The sequence below is a fragment of the Rhodnius prolixus genome, unplaced genomic scaffold (genome assembly GCF_049639745.1).
Source record: "Rhodnius prolixus isolate KJV_2025 unplaced genomic scaffold, Rpr scaffold_14, whole genome shotgun sequence".
In the NCBI taxonomy this organism is placed as follows: Eukaryota; Metazoa; Arthropoda; class Insecta; order Hemiptera; family Reduviidae; genus Rhodnius; species Rhodnius prolixus.
Genome location: NW_027411594.1, coordinates 5,694,784 through 5,714,384, shown reverse-complemented (window position 1 = coordinate 5,714,384; position 19,601 = coordinate 5,694,784). Strand labels below are relative to the sequence as shown.

General features: G+C 32.7%; 2 protein-coding genes across 6 annotated transcripts in view; both read left to right on the top strand.

Annotated features, from left to right (window-relative positions):
* The first annotated feature begins 91 nt into the window (after positions 1–91).
* LOC141451739 (alpha-tocopherol transfer protein-like) lies at positions 92–4,993 on the top strand. 3 transcript variants are annotated; one of them, XM_074123339.1, is made up of 8 exons: positions 92–269; positions 353–511; positions 642–801; positions 2,106–2,367; positions 3,003–3,116; positions 3,213–3,318; positions 4,329–4,418; positions 4,600–4,993. In XM_074123339.1, the coding sequence occupies exons 2-8, from the start codon at positions 379–381 to the stop codon at positions 4,632–4,634; spliced, it is 900 nt and encodes a 299-aa protein (XP_073979440.1). In that variant the 5' UTR covers positions 92–269; positions 353–378; the 3' UTR covers positions 4,635–4,993. The 3 variants fall into 3 exon arrangements, with proteins under 3 accessions (XP_073979440.1, XP_073979439.1, XP_073979438.1); XM_074123338.1 differs by having other exon boundaries at positions 92–284; positions 377–511; XM_074123337.1 differs by having other exon boundaries at positions 94–269; positions 377–511.
* Positions 4,994–5,741: 748 nt separating this feature from the next.
* LOC141451737 (probable E3 ubiquitin-protein ligase HERC1) overlaps positions 5,742–19,601 on the top strand; it is a 58,042-nt gene continuing 44,182 nt past the window's right edge. For all 3 annotated transcript variants that reach the window (XM_074123331.1, XM_074123329.1, XM_074123328.1), the window contains exons 1-16: positions 5,742–6,207; positions 6,285–6,521; positions 6,907–7,099; positions 7,760–7,927; positions 8,014–8,279; positions 10,467–10,724; positions 10,844–11,054; positions 12,263–12,415; positions 13,068–13,306; positions 14,192–14,472; positions 14,551–14,694; positions 15,060–15,191; positions 15,547–15,697; positions 15,799–15,963; positions 16,124–16,372; positions 18,977–19,103. In XM_074123331.1, coding sequence (XP_073979432.1) covers positions 6,070–6,207; positions 6,285–6,521; positions 6,907–7,099; positions 7,760–7,927; positions 8,014–8,279; positions 10,467–10,724; positions 10,844–11,054; positions 12,263–12,415; positions 13,068–13,306; positions 14,192–14,472; positions 14,551–14,694; positions 15,060–15,191; positions 15,547–15,697; positions 15,799–15,963; positions 16,124–16,372; positions 18,977–19,103 — 3,112 coding nt within the window. In that variant the 5' untranslated portion in view covers positions 5,742–6,069. The remainder of the gene's footprint in view (positions 6,208–6,284; positions 6,522–6,906; positions 7,100–7,759; positions 7,928–8,013; positions 8,280–10,466; positions 10,725–10,843; positions 11,055–12,262; positions 12,416–13,067; positions 13,307–14,191; positions 14,473–14,550; positions 14,695–15,059; positions 15,192–15,546; positions 15,698–15,798; positions 15,964–16,123; positions 16,373–18,976; positions 19,104–19,601) is intronic.

Here is a 19,601-nt window from a genome sequence, read left to right as displayed (position 1 = left end):
GTGGTGCTACAATATAAATAAGCTATTGCTACTTGATTTGACTTTCAATTGTACTTTTAGGTTTTTGTAATGAAAGGTTATACACACATAACCTTTTATTAATATGTGGTTTGTTGTCTGTAATAATTTCTGCAATGTCTTAATTTCTTTAACCTAGAACTTGAAGCGGTATCCCTTTTTTTAAAAAAATAATAAATACAAATTAGTTTATTTCTTTTTTAGTATTACGTGATTCCCTTAAGCGCATACACCGTACTTTGTATAAAGAGGTAAAAAAAAAAGATGTACGAAAACAAAATTTTGACATAGTTTCCAATTATAGTTATCATTTAAGGATAGTTTCAAATTTAAGGAAGATCTTGTACAATATTCACAGCAATGTCATCAACAGATCAGGAAATGTGTATCGGAAAATGTGATAAAACTGAATCAGAAGAGGATAATCTCTCAGCTATAGTGCTTCGACTTAAAGAATGGCTTAATAATCAGGAACATCTTCCAAATATTACGAGTTAGTTATTTTTCTAAAGATCTATTTCTTCTAATTGTATGTTCAAGGTTTTAATTACCAGTCAACATTAAATAAGACGGAAAATTTAACATATACATACTTGAAAATTTTGTTTTTAACTCTAATTCAGATGAAAAACTTCTGTATCACATTGCCGCTGCAACTAAGGGGAATTGTATGCGCGCTTGCAAGAGGTTGGACACATATTATACCATTAGAACGTTGATACCGGAATTTTTTGCACTCAGAGATCCCAGTGATGAAGAAATCAAACGCAGCTTCAAATGTCTGTAAGCAAATTTTGAAAATGTTAACAGAGGATTCCATTTAATTTAAAATAATTTTAAGGGGCATCCAGCCCCTCGCTTAGCTTTCCTACTAACAAAATAAACCCACTATTTTGTATAGATTTGCGTTCTTCCTCCTCACGTTTCTAAAATGCAATAATAAAGAAATAAATGCAGTTAGGAAAATAAAATTAGGTTATTTATAGACCAGGTGAGAGTCAAATTAATTTCAACCTCTCAAATGGCGTCTAGGCCAGATACTCTCCAAACTCCCTTCATAAGCGGCCAATTATGTGATAGAATTAATATTTTTTTGCAGAAGTAAGCTCCCAAATTGCATTTTTTCGTCCACTATTTTTTTTATCCCTATTTTGTTTGGTGGGCAACTGCTATGGTTGTTTATGGAGTTAAGAACTGAAAAAACATGGCTTAAAGAAACGGGCCCAAAAATTAAATTAAATTGTTTTCAAGATCGAGCTAAACGCCAAACTGCCTCGACACATTTAAATAGTAAAACTGCAGGGGCGGGCGTAAGCTCTGTTACTCTGATGTATGATATTTATTTTATTTTTAATTTTCTCCATCACCGGAAAGTGAGCTGCAAGAAGCTCCTAGGAAGAGATAAATGTAAGGGCAGCTAGTAATATCTCTTTATGGCAAAACAATGCGCTTACCAATTAGCAAATCCCTTTTTTGGGTTATAGGTTATTTCATCAAATAAGTCTATATGGTGTGGAAATGGAGAATAACAGCGAGATTCGTACTATTTGCTCTTCCCTAGAGCAAATCGGTTTGATTGGGTTTATAAATTAAGTAAAACCATACTCCAAACCCTGTTGAACTCGATCTGTGCTCCCGCTCAACTTGAATTAGTTACTTTGGTACAGCAAACAATTTATTTTAGACGGGCGTAGCGTCAACAACCAATTAGGTTTTGTGGATGGATGCCGGCAGCTAACATACTTTTACCTGAATTTTTCATATTAACCTATGGAATGGGAATTGATCTGATACCACCATAAATCTTAGCTCGGTATGCTGCGCCTCTAACCACTCGCCTACTGTGGTCTTTTTTGAAACAGGTAATAACGAAGGATGTAACATTTAGTTCATAAAAAAAAGTAAATATGGATAAAAAGTTTAGCCTTTGACTTTTACAACCCCATGTTTAGAGCAAATATTACAATCTAGCTTCTAGTACAGATGATGACTATTCTGTACTTAATACAAACTGGTAATCTCAAGAAATTGACTCAATGATCATATCCTAGATCTTAAAATTATTATTACGTATTATTTTTTTCCAGGACTGCCAATTTCTTACCTAACATCACTTCACCGGACGGATGTAGAATATTTGTCATAACATTGCTAGATCAAGATCCTAATGCGTTTGAAATAATATCATATCTGAGAAGAGTTTATATGGTTTTTGATTTATATTATATAAATGGAGAACTTAATCCACGTCAAGGAGTCTACTTTCTGATAGATGCCAAAGGTGCTAGCGTTGGACATGTGATGAAAATTTCACCAGCAGTGCTAAGAAAGGCTGTATTTTGTGCACAGGTTTTGTTTTATTCACTATTTATCCTTTTTTTGTGGTTTATCAAATTATAATTTATATGGGTAATGGTTCCCTTTGGCGATTACAGAAAATCTATTGAAATTCTTCTGAGAGGAAGATATGTACAACGTTACTAATGTTCAATTCCTTGCCCTTGGATTTTATTCATGCTTAATATAAGAATTCAATAGTAAAGTATGTTTACTAGTCTTCTCCGTCCAAGATGCCTAATATGGCAGTTGGTCAGGGTAAAGCCGGCCTGAAAAAACAAGACAATTTTTTCGTAGCTTGGTGTGTGTGCACAAAATCATCTCCTTTAAAGAATAAATATTATTTTTATATAATGTGACAATCAGGAATGTGATAAAAAAATATTTTCGATATTAAGTTGACTTGGAGACCACAAATTAAACCTTTTTCACGCGTTGGCGAAAATAGGATATTGCGTTCATTGCTAACTGTTGTGTGAAGAAGTACCTTAGGCAAAGTACAAAGCAAAGGCCTTTATCATCCTTTATTTAAGAATGATAGAGGTCGCCAGTTGCATTTAGGCAAGAGAATATAAGAGTAAGACCAGCTAGAAGGCTAAATTCATTTAAATTAGTTAACTATTAAATAAGTTTTCTTCCCATTTTAGGATGTATATCCAATAAAAGTGAAAGGACTGATTTTTATAAATGTTAATGACTTCATAAAAATGACAATTACTACCCTCGTCATACCCCTTTTCCGGTCAAAACTTAGAAGAAGGGTAAGTTTTATTAAACAGTTGTGTGAACTTTTATTATTTTTTTAAAAATTATTTGTTTGGTTTTTAATTTTATTTTCCCACTGAATCTTGACACAGTTCCACGTTTATGGAAATCAGTTCGATAAACTGTACAGCCTTATACCAAAAGATATTCTTCCCTTGGAATTTGGTGGCAATGGTGAATCAGTTCATGAAATATCTGGTTAGAATTTATCTGTAATCATAGATTAGTATTAGAGGAATGATTATTTTTGTTTTTTTTTACTCCTTGATATGTATTTTGTCTTCTTCCTATGTTAAATCGTCAGTCGCCATGAAAGGGAGTAGATTTCCTAGGCAGAAAAAATGCAACTGCAGCATTTCAATTAACTCCTTTGACGCTACACTAAAAGCCGAAATGGCCCTGCACTTCATTGATCACTGTTGCCCTGAAGTCTTTTTATTACTGTTCCGAGTTCCTGATATTTAAAGTTCTTTTCTTTAATAATGGATGTATATTTACTATACTTATTAGAGATTGCAAAATTAATGATAGAAGCTCTCTTTTATTCGTCTATTGATGTCTCATTAGGCTGGATTGTATAGCACTGAGTCTCCTTATCATTGAACACTGTCCAGTCCTGGTAACTCACTGTCATATGCTTAGCTTCAGGAGGATACACGTGTGGTAGTGGAGGTACTCCCACCAAACTTAGTCATCTCAAGAAAACCTGGTGGACCAGCTTTTGAGTAACATGACGCTTTCTATATTCTGTTAGAATGGGTTCTCGGCTAAATTACATTTGATCCTTCGTTGAAATTATCAGGGTTCCGTCTAAGGATAAAGCTAATCAGAATTACTGATTGACTAGTATTATTATTAAAGGCCCCTAACATCCGAGGGCATAGGGGCACCAAGAGCCTTTATTATTGCATTGCCGTCCTCTTGAGAATGTCATGTCCTTACGACGATGGGAATCACCGAACTGAGATCTTAAGAGGCTCCTAGAATGAAAAAATGTGTGATCCTGGATTCTCCGCGTGGGAACCTGGAGTTATCCTCATACGTCCTGAGTGCAAGTATTATTATTTTAAATGTAAGCAAGATTATTGCCAATTTCACTCATCATCTTTTTATTTGTTGTATTGCTAAGCTTTCGAACTATGCTTAAATGTTAAGTTTAAATGTAAAAACTAATGTTTTCTATGAAATACATTAAAGTTTCTATGCAGGAAGAAGCATGCAAGATTTAATCGATCACAGGACTTGGTTTCTAACTGAAGGTTCTAGCGCGTCTGATGAAAATAAACGCAGAGGCAAATGTAAATTATATTAAATTTAAGAATAAAATTAGCTATTTGAAATCATAAATCAAAAGGAAATTAGTATTCATCTTAGTTTTTCAATAGAGAAATTTAGTATTTTGTTAACAGCTTCTTTGAAATAAGAAATTGAAATGCTATGTTAGTTTATAAATCTTATTTTGGTTTTTTCTCTTTTTAGGTCCTGTAAATTTACCTGGCTGCTGCATAATGTGAGGACAACTACTACATATTTCTTGAAATATGTATATTTTTATAATTAAAAAAAAGGAACAAAGAAACTATTATTTTTTTATAATTGAGACTTAGACAATTATTTTTATTTTATTTTTAGTAATATTGCGATTGTAGACTTCACAGAATGGTAATAGTAGGAGAAGATTGGGATGTTTTATTTTTTTTATTTGAGTAATTAGTAATTGGTTAGGAAAACCGCTTCTATCTTGAGGCGACAATTCAGACTGAAAGTTAATTAAAATTGGGTTTATACAGTGCAAAAATTGTTTTATTTTGTTTACTCATTTTAATTACATACGTTAATAAATATCGCTCAAAAAGATTTAGTTAAATTATAATTGGTTTTTCTATATTACACCCATCATTTTCAAATGGTGCAATTGTGCAGAGTTTCTCTGACATTTCTAAATGAAAGGATTGCCGTGATTTTTGAAATAAGTAGTTCATTGAACAAAAAAAAATACGGATAGCAGGTAAGTCATTCGAGTTTAGTTCCTGTCCTATTTTATAACCGTCCATGGAGAAAGATGTATTCTGCTTTGTAAAATTAACCTACTTCCTTCAAATTGTGAATACTAGGTGTAGTATTAGGAATACCTAGAAATATCTGATTGTACATATTCGACAGAAAATAAATGTTTCTGAAGAGGTTCTTATGGGAGAATCAAGTAAGTTTTTTGAGAGTCCACAAAAAAATGTTTATCCAGGAATAAAAAAAAGAAGGTATCTAGGTGGATAATTTGCACGTTGAGTTAAAAGAATTTAAAGCATTCACATACGGAGAACTTCAAAACTACTATAGTAAAAATGGTAAAACAAAAAATTCAAAAGTCGGGAAAACTTCTTTCTTGGCGAGAGGAGTTGAAAAAAAAATCGATATTAAACACGAAATTCTAATACATCTTGCATTTTAGTTTTAGTTAGTTGCTATCTTAAGTATGTCTACAGAACTATCTAATAATACTAATCTATCTAATTATGAAAAATGTATAAGCAAGAGAATCAATCGAAAAAGCCTTTTGAACAGATTTCTCCTATGCCGAAGGCAGTGATTATCTTGGATTATATTTTATGTTTACTGCGAGGTTACTTTCTATCCGCTGTTTTCAATCACTAAAATCGAATTACCATATAGTTTTTTTTTAAATTTACTACTACCAGTTGAGTGTACATGATATGTGTTGCTAAATTATTGTGATATAACTATCAATCTGAGTAGAGACATATTATTTTTCATGATGTTACCGCAACTTTTTTTGGAAAGTTGCAAAATGCACCTTCGAAGACCTCTAACGTAACCTGTACACATCGCTTTTTTTGTTTTAACGAAATATGACTTTTACCATCATATTGAAGAAATCTTGTTCTATTTCATTTTTGCCTTACAAGTTCTTTTACAAGCATCACGAGAAATATGAGCTCTCCTTCTTACTATTATTATAAGCCTAAATGGCAGGACGGTTTGAATTTTTCCTGGGCATCTGAACGTATTGATACCATAGCCACTAGGGAAGGAGCTCAATTACTTTATGACAGTTTATTAGCTAATAAGGTAACAGATTTAATTTTTACAAGTCAATTTTGGTAATTACAAACAAAATGTGTAGTCTTATGTGTTCCTTATTGCAGGAATTAGTGACAGTAACTGCACCACAGTCAATAGTTAGCCGTCATATCGAATATATCTCTAGCTATACCTACGAAGAACTAGAAGAACATATTTCAACGTTGTTACAAGCTCAACAAAAATTAGCACGCAGCTCTAGAACTGAATCTACTTATTGTATAGTTTTGCATCAACGTTTAACTTTGCTAAAACGAATTCTTTACGCTTTTGCTGTTGTCAAATATGACTTCAAAGAAAAGGTATCTAATTTGAACATAAATATAATTGGGACAACAGGATTTCTTAAAGACGGGGCACTTTCGGTCCTCCAATTTTCTTTAAAATTTGGATTTTTTTTTATTGTCATTATTATATAGGTGACAAGATATCACCACAAACTGAAAAGTACTTTAGAAGGAAGCTTGACCTCCCTTTATCTCTTAGTCGAAAATTTTCTGGAGCAATGATTAAAACAAAAGTTTATAGATATAATTTTTATAAATTTTATAATTGTGACATCCTCTGTTAGTCCCTAAGCGAAATATTGAATTGTACTCTTTCTGTGAATTCTTCATTCTGAGCTATGTTTTTATTATATATATTTGTATCGAATTGATTTTGTTTAAGGAATCTTTTGTTTTATAGTGGAGTGCGGATGACAGAGGATCAGATGATAAAAGCCTGACGATATCAGAAGGTGGACAGAAAGTTAATGTTCTTCAAGACGATTCGTTACCATCATACGGTACAGATGCGCTGGTGGAAGTTGCAGTTAGATGTGGGCTAACTCTGTTGTTTAGCTTAATTAGGCAAAGTCGTCAATTAGCTGCTATGACAGGTTTTTTTCTTTTTTAGTGACTTGTTTTTAGTAATAATAATAATAGTCTAAACCAGCTGTTTTGCTGCGACTTGGGTGGTGGATAAAACAGCTCTAAGATGAAAAATATTCCAAAATTGGATAATAATAGACATTTATGAATTCTCATAAATTCTTTTAATTGGTGCAAAACTCTATAAAAGTTCCTTAGAAAAAACAGAGGCTACGAATTTTTTGGCGATCCAAGAATGCATTGAATTGTGAAATAGTCAGTATTTATTGAGAAATTCGCAATAATATTTTGATGTTTAGTATTTGAAACTGTGGCCACCTAAAAAAAGATATATTACGTTTAAAAGGGTATCCAAGTAGAGACAACTCTAAAAACATAGTTGGAATGATAGGAATAACTTAAATCAAAATTAGAAAATTAATACTTATTGAATATTTGTTAATAACACATTTGGAAGTTTCTTTCAAGTTTAAAGTCATTTTATCTTTATTGATCTTTTAAGTTTTATGATTAATATACTATTGGTTTTTAATTTTAATCTGAAGATGAGGTAAATGAGTTATGTTTATATTGTAAAAGTGAAAATGAACCTTTGCTTGTTTTTTTTAGTGATTTTAAAAGCAATTAAAATATATTATTCTAAAATATTATTATTATTATTATTATAGGGAACACTTATCCCAGTTTGTGTGGTGAAGTGCTTGTCACAGCTTTAGATGCAGTGCGTTCTCTGCCTCCTCTTTCGTTGACTGACAATTATAATCAATTATCACCTCTTGGAAGAGAAACTATAACAAGAGTATCGGAATTCCTGAAATCATCTGTTTCATTGCCAGGTTTCGAAATTATATTTTACCAATAAGCGGAAGGAGTAAATTATTTTTTGTGTAATGGAATTAAAAAAAAATTTGATTTTTTCCAGAAGAAACACCATCTGATCGTGAAATGTGTTGTTCGCTTTTGCTGGTGATCGCAGTACAGAGAGGAAGTTTGACGGCTATATTGGATTGGTCGAAATTAGCTTTATCAGTATCTTCTTGTTTTACAATTGAACTTGATGGTAAATTATTGATGGAATGTTTTGCAAGTATGACGCGAGTGCTGTCAGAACGTCCGTACAATATACTAGAGCTTTTGGTCTCAGATAGAATTCCTCTTTACAGAGCAGTACTTCTTCTTCTTTCATTTGTAAGTATGGTTTTTCCTTTAAGTTTATTTAGAGTTAACAAATATATATCGTAGTTAAATGATTGAGGAAAATCGGCATTATTAACTATTAAGATGTCTTACTAATATACAGGGTGACCAACGTTATATGCTCCACCCATTTTTTTTTAAACGGCGGGAAATTTCGAAAAAATAAAAAACACGTATTTAATCATTTTTAGTCTAGTTTATTTTCAGTGATTGACCCATTTTTTTAAACCCCTGAATCTCGAGATACAGCATCTAACTTTGTTTTTTCAAATGGAACGTTATAATTTTTTTTGCATATTTTTATAGTATTTGAGCTCCTAAAAAAAAACAAAAAAAAATTTTTGAAATCGGTTAGGTTTTTCAAAAGTTATGGTATTTAAAAATATGAAAAACAAATTTCAGTTTATTGTCAAAATTGCGTTATTTTGTTTAAAGAATCTGTTCAAACTGGGCACAATTAACGGATAGGCAAGCCAAAACTCTGGACTCCCATGCTTTGCTTGTAGCAGCACTTATGGTGGCGAAGTCAAGATCTAGGGTGGCTAGAGTTATTCGACGTTCAGGTTGTTTTTTCTATAAACGTTTGGTGTGGAGTTTTAGGAAATCAATTAATCGGCCCATTCTTCTACAGAGAGAACTTAACTGGTGTTAGGTATCTTTTACTTTTTTTAAGAGACATTTTACCAGTTCTGCTGGAAGATTTTCCTCTACAACATCGGCTAGATAAGTATTTTCAACAAGATGGTTGCCCGGCACATAATGCGAGAGTGGTTCGAGATTACCTGGACAGAAATTTCCATGAAAAGTGCTTAGAGACCCATTGTCCCATCCAATGGCCACCTCGATCTCTGAACTTAACCCAAATGGATTATTTTTTTGTGGGGATATCTAAAAAATAAAGTGTACAGTAACCTTAATCCCATGGCTTCAGTCCATGATCTGAAACGTCGAAAAACTCTAGCCTGCCTAGATCTTGACTTCGCCACCCCAAGTGCTACAAGCAAAGCGTGGGAGTCCAGAGTTTTGGCTTGCCTATCTGTTGATTCTGCCCAGTTTGAACAGATTCTTTAAAAAAAAATAACGTAAGTTTGACAATAAACTGAAATTTGTTTTTCATATTTTAAACCACCATAACTTTTGAAAAACCTAACCGATTTCAAAAAATTTTTTTTTGTTTTTTTTAGGAGCTCAAATCCTATAAAAATATGCAACAAAAAATATAACGTTCTATTTGAAAAACAAAAGTTGGATGCTGTATCTCGAGGGGTTTAAAAAAATGGGTCAATCACTGAAAATAAACTAGACTAAAAATGATTAACCACGAGTTTTTTATTTTTTCAAAATTTCCCGCCGTTAAAAAAAAAAGTGGGTGGAGCATATAACTCTGGTCACCCTGTATATTATATTTTTTCAAAGACAAATAGCATTTGATAGTTTTTGTACAAATAACGTTAGTTTGATTAAGGCCCAGCGATCTGCCCTAGGAAATAAGCATTATAGTTCCGCTTAATAACCGTACATCATAATCACTACTAGCTAGTTCATTTGCATAAAATAGACACGGCCAGCGATGATCAATGCCCACTATGCCGAGCAGAAAATGTTTACGGAGCAACTCGTCGTTTGCTCTAGCTGAATGATATTAAAGATTATGCAGACCATTTTAAATCGGTATTGCATTTTTATACATGTTTGGGCAACTCTTTAGGAGAGGCATCGGCTGAAAAAAAAAGAATTTGTCATTTTAAACGTCTGGGTTTGTACTTAAGGTCAGAAAACAACCAATGAATAGGAACATAAGTAAACACACAGCCTTGGCTCAATTCCCGATTTAATCTTCCCAAGCTACAACCTCTGGCTCCACGATTTACTAGACTTTTTGCCTACTGCTTTTTCTCGAATCCTAGTGCTCATACGTACATTCAATCTCCTCTCTCGTTAATCTCTGCCAGCCCTCCGGCGACCTAGGTTCTATATTTTCAGTTTTTTTTTTTGCACTCTGAACTTCATCTGTGCATAGAGTGTATGTAAACTTTTTCTCTATTTTTTTTTATTTATTTTGGAAGAATATTTCTAAAGTGTTGTCAGTTTTAATACTAACTGAGTGTGTTAGTATGTTCAAACTCGCGATTATGTACCTTTTTTTTTATTCTTTATAAACTAATATGTACTTTCTAGGCAGCAAATTTGGCTAGTGATTATACAGCAGAGGCAAGATTAAGTTGTGGGCCATCCGCCGCAATAACATCATCTCAACAGAGAAACGAAAGTAAACCTAAGAAGAAACAAGTGGATATTGAAATAGTAGATGAAAGAATGATCCATGGAGAAGTGTTCATCTGGCCGTTTAGGAAAGAGTTTAGAAAATCTGTGAGAGCGGAAGATACTGCAGATTATAGAGTTAGTGGATTAGAACCTTTCAACAATTTAGTGCAGGTAATGATTTTTTGCTAAAAATAATTAGGTTTTATAGTTCAATAGTTTGTGTAGGTATAAGGATGTAAGAATGGTCTTTTTTACATGCTTTTACTCCAATACTTTGCAAATTGTTTCAGATTGAAGCTGGCGAATGGAGTACTTACGTACTGAACACAATGGGAGATTTGTATCGATGTGTAGGTAGTAATAACGTAACGAGTATGTCTTCTTGGGTGGAAGAGCTGCTGCCGTTGAAGGTAATATGTGTGTCTACACCTAGAGGCGGCCTTAGAGGAAATTATACATTGGCCTTAACTAAAGGTGGTAGAGTGTGGGCCTGGCAAGAAGGTATTACTGCTTCAATTTTTTTGTTTAATTTGTTCTATCTCAAAATTAATGAATGAAAAAACAGAAGTGGCAATATTCTAATGATTTCTATCTTTATTAGGTTTGTTACTTTTCTTCCGCAAAGAAAATGTGCCATATAACAAAACAAATAGTAGTTAGATGGTGCCAAGTCTGGCCTTGTAAAAAAAAAAAAAAAAAAATCAGCGCTTTGTTTCAATTTTTTCTCTTTAGTACTCAACGGGAGTGTAAGTGACGATAAAGTCTGTTTTTTTTTTATAGTTCCAGAAAATGAATAATTTGACTTCTTCTCAAAATGCCCTTAGAAATGCCGTTTGATTGGTAGCAACTTTTATAAAATTCCCATTATTAATTTTTTAAAACCAATGTCTTGCATTGTTACAATGAAGAAAGACAATTTCCTTATTGAATTTTAAACAGAGCTCCCGTAGTTTCAATTGCTTTTCTCCCATTTACACCGTCTGAGGACAGGGTTTAATAAAATAAAATGAAAAATAAAAAACTCACTTAAACTATTTTAATTGTATAGGGGATAAAATATTCATAAATCAGATTATCACAGATTCTTTGATTTGTTCCACCTTAGCACGCCTATTTATTCTATTTGTACAATATGTGTTAAAATTTATAAAATTATGTTCACAAATGAAATAAGTGTACTTCCGTGCTTTCTGCTTAAATTCGCGTGCCCCTCCCGAATATAATATAACTCCGAACAACTGCAACTTTACAATTATAAAACATTCCATATGCACAGAACCCTTAAACACGTACTAAGTTTCATTAAGTTTTACATATATATTTTTGCAAAATGCTTTACGATTCATTAATATTCAGAATATTACATATGTAACCAAGTGTAGTAATAACACTATGTAACCTCCCTTTCTCAGTCAGTGAGTATAGTGTGAGATGGTAACGTAAGTGAAGTCGGTATTTATTTACTAAATTGGTAAATCTAATTCTGATAATGGATGAAAGTCTGAAACCGGTCGGAAATGCAATACCATATGTACATACAAGCTAAGATGTATAAAATCAAAGATATTATCCTGAACTGCGGACCTAACCACATTATAAAATACTAGAATCTAGATTGGGTTTAAGGTCTTATAAAATTTTCTTAGTTATAAAACATTTTTTGTTTTATCACCCCTTACATAATACGAATGATTATCTGGTTTTGACAGACGATACAACTGATCATGTCCAACCAAGGCCTGTTGGTGGTTGTCTTCATGGAGTAAAATGTGTCGGTATTAGTGTAGGTATTGACCACTATGCTGCACTTACAGAAAATGGATTTTTGTACACTTGGGGTGATGGTGCGGAAGGAAAATTAGGTTAGTACTTTCTTTTTCATAATTTTTCTGTTATTTGTTTGAAAGTAGTAAATTAATACTTTAAGAGGATGTTGTAAGATCGTATTGAAGGATTTCAAGTCTTTTTGAAAGTGAGATTTTACCGAAGATATAAATTTTAAAGCCTTCTGAATCCGAAAAAACACTTATCATAAATGTATAAACAGAATTTCTCAAAACTGAAAAGATTACAGAAGAAATTACTGAAAGGGGAAAAGCTTTCTCCTTGAAATTTCATGTACTTACAGTTAAGCCAATCATTTCTATTTGAAATATTTTCTATGAAAATTGATTTTATTTGGAGAGTTATCTGAAAAGTGCAGATTATATGGTTCAAGTTTTAAGAAAATAGGTTAGTCGTAAATGTGGTTTTTACGTACCTCATACTTTTTTTAAAATAATGAATTTAATTAAATTTAGTTCCTTGAAGTTAAGTGTATATCTTGGCCAACGGTTTGATCAAGTTATCCTTAATTGTTTAGAAGTAAACATATTTGAAATGATAGTTGATTTCTACTAATGGCACGCTTCTCATACTTTCATCTTCACTAACCATATAGTCTAAAATTTTTGTTGTAATATTTTTTTTTATAATTTATTTTGTATTCTTATTTTTGTGGTCTCTTGTTTTCAGGTTTGGGCGACTGTTTATCTAGAGAGAACCCATGTTTTTGTATAGCAAACATAATACATATTTCTTGTGGCCAGTGTCATACTCTAGCACTGGCCAAAGATAGGACTACTATTTATCAGTGGGGACGGTGTGGTGGACTGGTATTTACTACACCACAGAAGATTACACTACCTGATGGAGAATGCACTAAGCTCGTAGCCGGATGTGGAATTTCCCTGGCACTCACACAATCAGGCGCAGTAAGTTTGACTCTGTGCATTAATTATTATTACAAAATTTTCAGTTACTAAGTGGTAATACCTCAGATCCATCTGCGATGAACTGTGTTAGGGAAGGTGCATTACTTTCCTGAAAATTAGGTAATCTTAGTGCCAATATCTGAAATGTTTTTTTAAACATAGAACGGCTGATACTAGTCCTTGATCTGGGCGATCTTTTGGCTGACTCAGTGTCCACAAGTTTCCTCTGCCAACTTTTATACTATATTCATTACTTGTCTATGCTGATCAAGCCCTCTTTTGGCTGCAAGATCTTGGGAACAGAACTCACCCAATGGTCGAATCTTAATTTTTCCACTTTGAAACCTGATTATTATAGTGACTCGTTTTCAAGAGCTCCTGTTGAGGTTAAACTGATCGTATCTTCCGATTGAGTAGATTTCGGCCTGGAAACTTCCCATGTGTCTGTTTTTTTGGCCCAAAATCTCCAACCCTAGAAAAAATTTCCCTCCAGTATTCTTGATCGATCCTTATTCCCCACAATTTCGTGTTTCTTAATCCCAGAGATGAGTGCTCCTTTCTATATTTTCTCTGTTGAAATTATATTTCTTAGTCATTCCGCATTTGGGGAGGCTTAAACTTTGCTGTCCATGCTTCGCTCATTTCATTCTTTTCCCTTGCCAGCTTTGAACGGTTAGATGTGAAAGGAAAAAAGAAGGCAAAGAAGAAAGGAAATTAAGGAAAACCTCCTCGGCTCTGGGAAATCCTCACGGTGTCTCTCATTCGTAGGCAGTCCTAACGCTGCATATTCTTTGGCGTGTTTTACGAATGGTGGTTACAGCGTTAATCTTAAAATATCAATCTATCTTCTTCCGCTGAATTTAATATTATTTTTTGTCTTTTAAGGTATATTGGTGGGGCGAGACTCCAAAAAGTAGATTTACACTGACGCAGGTATACTGTGTAAAATCGTTCAAAGTATTAGATATAGCTAGTGTTGCCAATCATTGTCTAGCTATTGTAGAATCAGATGGAACTACGAACGCTGTACGTTTCGGTATGGGCACAGAATTAGTTGCTAATGTTTTGCCGACTCGTATAGCTTCAGTAAGTGGAGCTACGAAAATTACGGCTGGTAAACATTATTGTGCCGCCTGGTCAGTACTTCCAAAAGTGTACGCAGAAAGGTGAGATATACTTTTTGATTTTTTGTTTTCGGTCAAATACCAATAATTTGTTCTAATGAAACATTCCATTTTTTTCAGATCCATCAATAGTTCTATGCTGTGGCAAATACCTTATTGTGCAGAATTAAAAGAAGAGACATTCTCAGTGCTGCTTTACTTTTTAGAAACTTATTGCAGTTCTTTCGAGGAGGTTGTAATACAGGCTCCGTTTGCAACCAAAGTGTATGTATTGTTTTTTTTTTTTTTTTTTTTTTTTGTAAATGTAAACATATGAATTGACCTTTTTTTAAGCAGATGTAGTCTCTTTGCAAAGTTTAATCTGCGAAGACAGTTAGTTGAAATCGCTTCCAAGAAAATTTATATACGTAATAAGATGGAAAATGCATTCCTTGAAATTAACGTGGCTAAAGTTTTTTCGTTGTTTTAAAATGATAATTTCGATACAGAGGCAAAAATAATGGAGATGAAGTTTCAGAAACATTGCTGGACAATTAAAAGTTGATGTTCACCTCTAACACTCTGACGGACGAAATCATTAATGTTGCCTAGTATTGCAGATTCAGCTATTTATTTATTTATTGTTACAGCGAATCCGAAGAATTTGCAAGCGCATGTCTGCGTCTATTGCATACACATCTTTCTTTAGCACAACTTGCTGAGTGTGGTCCCGGACAATTGTTAGGAAAACAGGCTGATCCTATGCGACATTATTTATTTAAGTAAGTACAGTAAAAACTCCTATTGAGAGATAAGAGCATATTTAAGAGGAAGATAAATGATCAATGATTATTTATGATAAATAATTAAACTTAGTTGAAAGAAAATCACAGGATCTCTTTTCGAAAAAAATCTCAGAAAACATCAGACAAACACATTTATAAAAACTATATTTTTTTTTTCTCACGACCTCAAAATGGATATTTCGTGGGTTAACTGTAAAATTCGAAACGATGTAATACATCTTGTATAAGAGGTAGTAAAAAACAAAAAAAGGAAATATTATTTTATAGTACTTTACATTCAAATATCCAGGTTCTATAAAAAGATTTTGTTAAACATTTGTATTTTTCCCAGGTTGGTGGATCTCCAGATCCCTGCTTCTGTTTCTGTACTAGTAAACGAGTGTCTAGCCGTTGGAGCATCGTTATTGCTTCCACCTCTTAGGGAACGTTTACAGTTATTACAAACTTTATTACCGTATGGGTCTCATCTAACTAAAGGACAGGTAAGGTTTTTTTAATACTGAAAAGTTTTTTAAATTACTAAAACTTCATGGTAAGTTATTTAAGTTTATTTTAAACTCACTTTTTTTTTTTTTTTGAGCAGAAAATGCTTTTAAGTATTATTGTAACCAGCTTGGAAGAACGTACTCAACTTTCCAGTCTAATATCGATGTGTGGACTGACTGGTGCTGTCGATACTACATCCAGAGATTATAAATTAGTTGATGATCTTCTAGATACATTACTTCACAATCTTAGCAGTAATACGGTAATTTATTAATATTATTTTTTATTTTCCACTTTGTCGGCACTCATCGCGTCCTTTAAGATCTAGCTATCTATCTGATTAAATTTCATTTTTTAAAAATGAATGAATTTTTATTCTTCTATAGAAAATAGTAATAATAATAAATTTTGGTTAATTTTAGAACGAAATCTTAGAAATCCTGGAGGATCAATTAACTGTGGATGGTGATTTTGAGGATAATCAGTGGCGAACATCGTTGAACAGTACAACACATCTACGTGATTTACTTACATCATTGCACACTCATCTGTTAGCCCATTCCTACTTTAGAACTGAACAGCACAAAGAAGGCATGGGTTTGAAAGATCTGTTGCAGTTCTTGATAGCTCATCCACATGCAAATACTGCCTACCATGATGTGGACTACAATGTAATTAAAACTGTCCGGTAGGACAGTTGTATAAGGATTGATCGTCAAAAAGTGCACGAAAAAGCGTAACGTTAAAAAACACCCAAATTTGACAATTTTTTTCTCTTTTTCTATAAAAGATAAAATTCCCAAATTTTCTTTAAAATGTAGGGCAAACCCTCCTTTATAACTGTAATTTTTTTGCAACCCCCCAGACCTAATAGATTTCGAGAAAAAAGTTGCCGAAAATGAGCAAAAACGGCATTTTCAGAAATTGTTGTTGTTGTTCTTCTTCTTCTTCTTCTTGTTGTTGTTGTTGTTGTTGTTGTTGTTGTTGTTGTTACCTTTTTTGTAAACTACGTAGCGCCTAAACGCGTGAACCGATTTTCATGAATGAGGTGACATTCGATTCGGAATTTTATGTAGATGTGCCTTTTGGGGGTCTCGACGCTGTACACCGAATTAGAGAGGAGTTAGCCCCCTTTATGTAAGGCCCCCTTCAAAATTATTATTATTACTAATTACTCTGTAAATCTTAGCCCGATTTTGATAAAATTTGGTAGGATGATAGAGTTAGGGCTCCCCTACGTAACATTAAAGCGGCGATCTGCTCTTACACTAGTTAAGGGGAAGTATAGCAATCGTTTCAAATTATCGACAAGTGAACTGATTTTCATGAATGAAGTGTCATTCGAATCGAAATTTTGTACAGATTTGCACTTTAAAAGTCTCGTCGCTACGCCTTATATGGAGGGGAGTTTGCCCCACCCAAGTAAGGCCGTTTCTAAAACTATTATTACCAATATTTCTATAACGCTTTGTCCGATTTTGATAAAATTTAGCACGAAGAAGTGATTAAAGCTCCTCTACATGGCTGTGAAGTGCCATCATGCTCTTACACCTACTAAGAGGAAGTACTGAAATCGTTAAAATTATCAATGGGTGAAACTATTTACATTAATGAATTGTCGTTCGATTCAAAATCTTTGCCTCTTTGCCTTTTAGGGAGAAGTACTGTAATCGCCCGTTTATTTTTCTTACTCCTCTTAAAAGGAAGGTCTGAAATCGCAGTTTAAATTTGCTTTTTACGTACAAATACCTTCCTATTTTATATAAAAAGGCTTTCTCAAAAAAATTGTTATTGAGGATGGTTTGGGGACCGCAACTATAATCATTCTTTAAAAAGATCTCTCCAGTGGTAGTTACGGTTACTACTTAACACCTTATCAGGTTATAATGATAGAATTGCTTATTCCAAATTTAAAAAAAACAGTAAAGCAGATATGTAACTTAGCAAAATAGACAAAAATGAAAATCTATCCAAAAGGTACAAAAATCTCCTTAACAAAAACTTACAGTTTAAAAAGTTAAGTATAAGGGTTGATTAAACGCCAAAAGGTACACAAATCAGCAAGTACCCAACATTTCATTCAAGCTTAGTTGATATAATTTAAGTAATTTTGCTGCATTAACTTTTCCTTCACATTTTTTAGAATTTATTAGATGTCACAGACCCTTATGCTGGCCATTTTCATCTACAAAAAATTTGTTCAAGTAGCACTGTAGATTGACTGTAATATCTATTAATCTATAATAATCAAACTATTAATTACAGGTTAAAAAGAAAACGTTATAAAAAATAAAAAAAAATACGAGGCTACAAAATTTAAAAACTTTTTTAAAAAAATGCTTACACCAACATACATCAATGATTTCGATTATTTTATTTTTAATAAAAATCGTCTGTTTAAGTTTATTCTTCGATTAAAGTAATTGTTACTTTATGAAGTAGTCAAACGTTTATAATAATAGGTAATAATTATCTGGCTTTATCGCAAATAATATAGTTTTCTTCAATCACACTCTCAATGTAGCTGTTCTTCTCACAATGGTATATATATGTTATGTAATATAAAATAAATAAGTATTGCATACTTTTAGGACAGCTAATTATTCCAGTATTTTACTGTAAGTAAAATTAAATTACAATTGAGAAATGAATAATTGTTGTTGAATAATCTACTTGTTATTAACTGTGTGTTATTTGTGCTCACGAATATTTCGGTAAGACGAATTCAAGTCTGAAATATTGTTTTAAATCCTCCGTGATTCAAATTTAAACAGTAGCCGACTCTAACTTTGTCTTTTTCTACTTTAACATGCATGTATAAGATGTGACAACTTCAGAATAAAGGGCATATTAAAGATAAATCAGAAGAATAATTTGGAATAGAATTAAAATAAAGTACCTATTTAATAACGAAGATATAATATACATTTTATCATAATTATAACCAAATAATATTATGAACGAACTGGCCAGCATAAGGGTCTGTGACATCTAATAAATTCTAAAAAATGTGAAGGAAAAGTTAATGCAGCAAAATTACTTAAATTATATCAACTAAGCTTGAATGAAATGTTGGGTACTTGCTGATTTGTGTACCTTTTGGCGTTTAATCAACCCTTATACTTAACTTTTTAAACTGTAAGTTTTTGTTAAGGAGTTTTGATAATTGTTTTGCTTAAAATCAAATGCACGAGTAAAGAAATCTATCAGTATATTTAGTACTATCATTTAAATATTTTTTCTTTTAAATTTCTTTCTCTTTATGTTCATGACAGGACCCTCCACCATCTATGAGGTTGCTTCAAGGACATATGAAAGTTTTACTTCCACTGGCAAGTGATTTATATAAAAGAATGGGCGACATAATTAAGGAGCATACATCTCTTACAGACAGACTTTATGGTAAGACTAATTATTGATTCAATCCCAAAGTGGTCCTCATGTACATTTCTAATTTTTGCAATTATTGAGAATTAAGATGCTGAGAAAGTTTAAACGCTGCATTCGAGCAGAGAATTTATATTGGAACCAGAATTCAATCTACAGAATCTTCATTAGGGATGCTTATAAATGGTACTAGAAGTGAGTCATTGGAATAAGTCCAACATAGCACTTTTAATTTAAATAAGTTGAAAGATCAATTTTCAAATTACTTTTTACAATTCCTACAATTTGCTGAACTCTGAGGCTGAGAATTCCTCATGCAAGAGAAGATATCAGAGGTTGAATTCCACGTCTACTTAACACGCTATTATTCCGTTCTTTCAAACAGCTAACTCCACTAATACACTACAATATGTTTCTGCGTAAATCATCAACATCCTGGAAAAAAAAAGTCCTGAAATAGGACAACACACATTTTTAGAACATCATAATATTTCCAATAATTAAGAGCGGAAC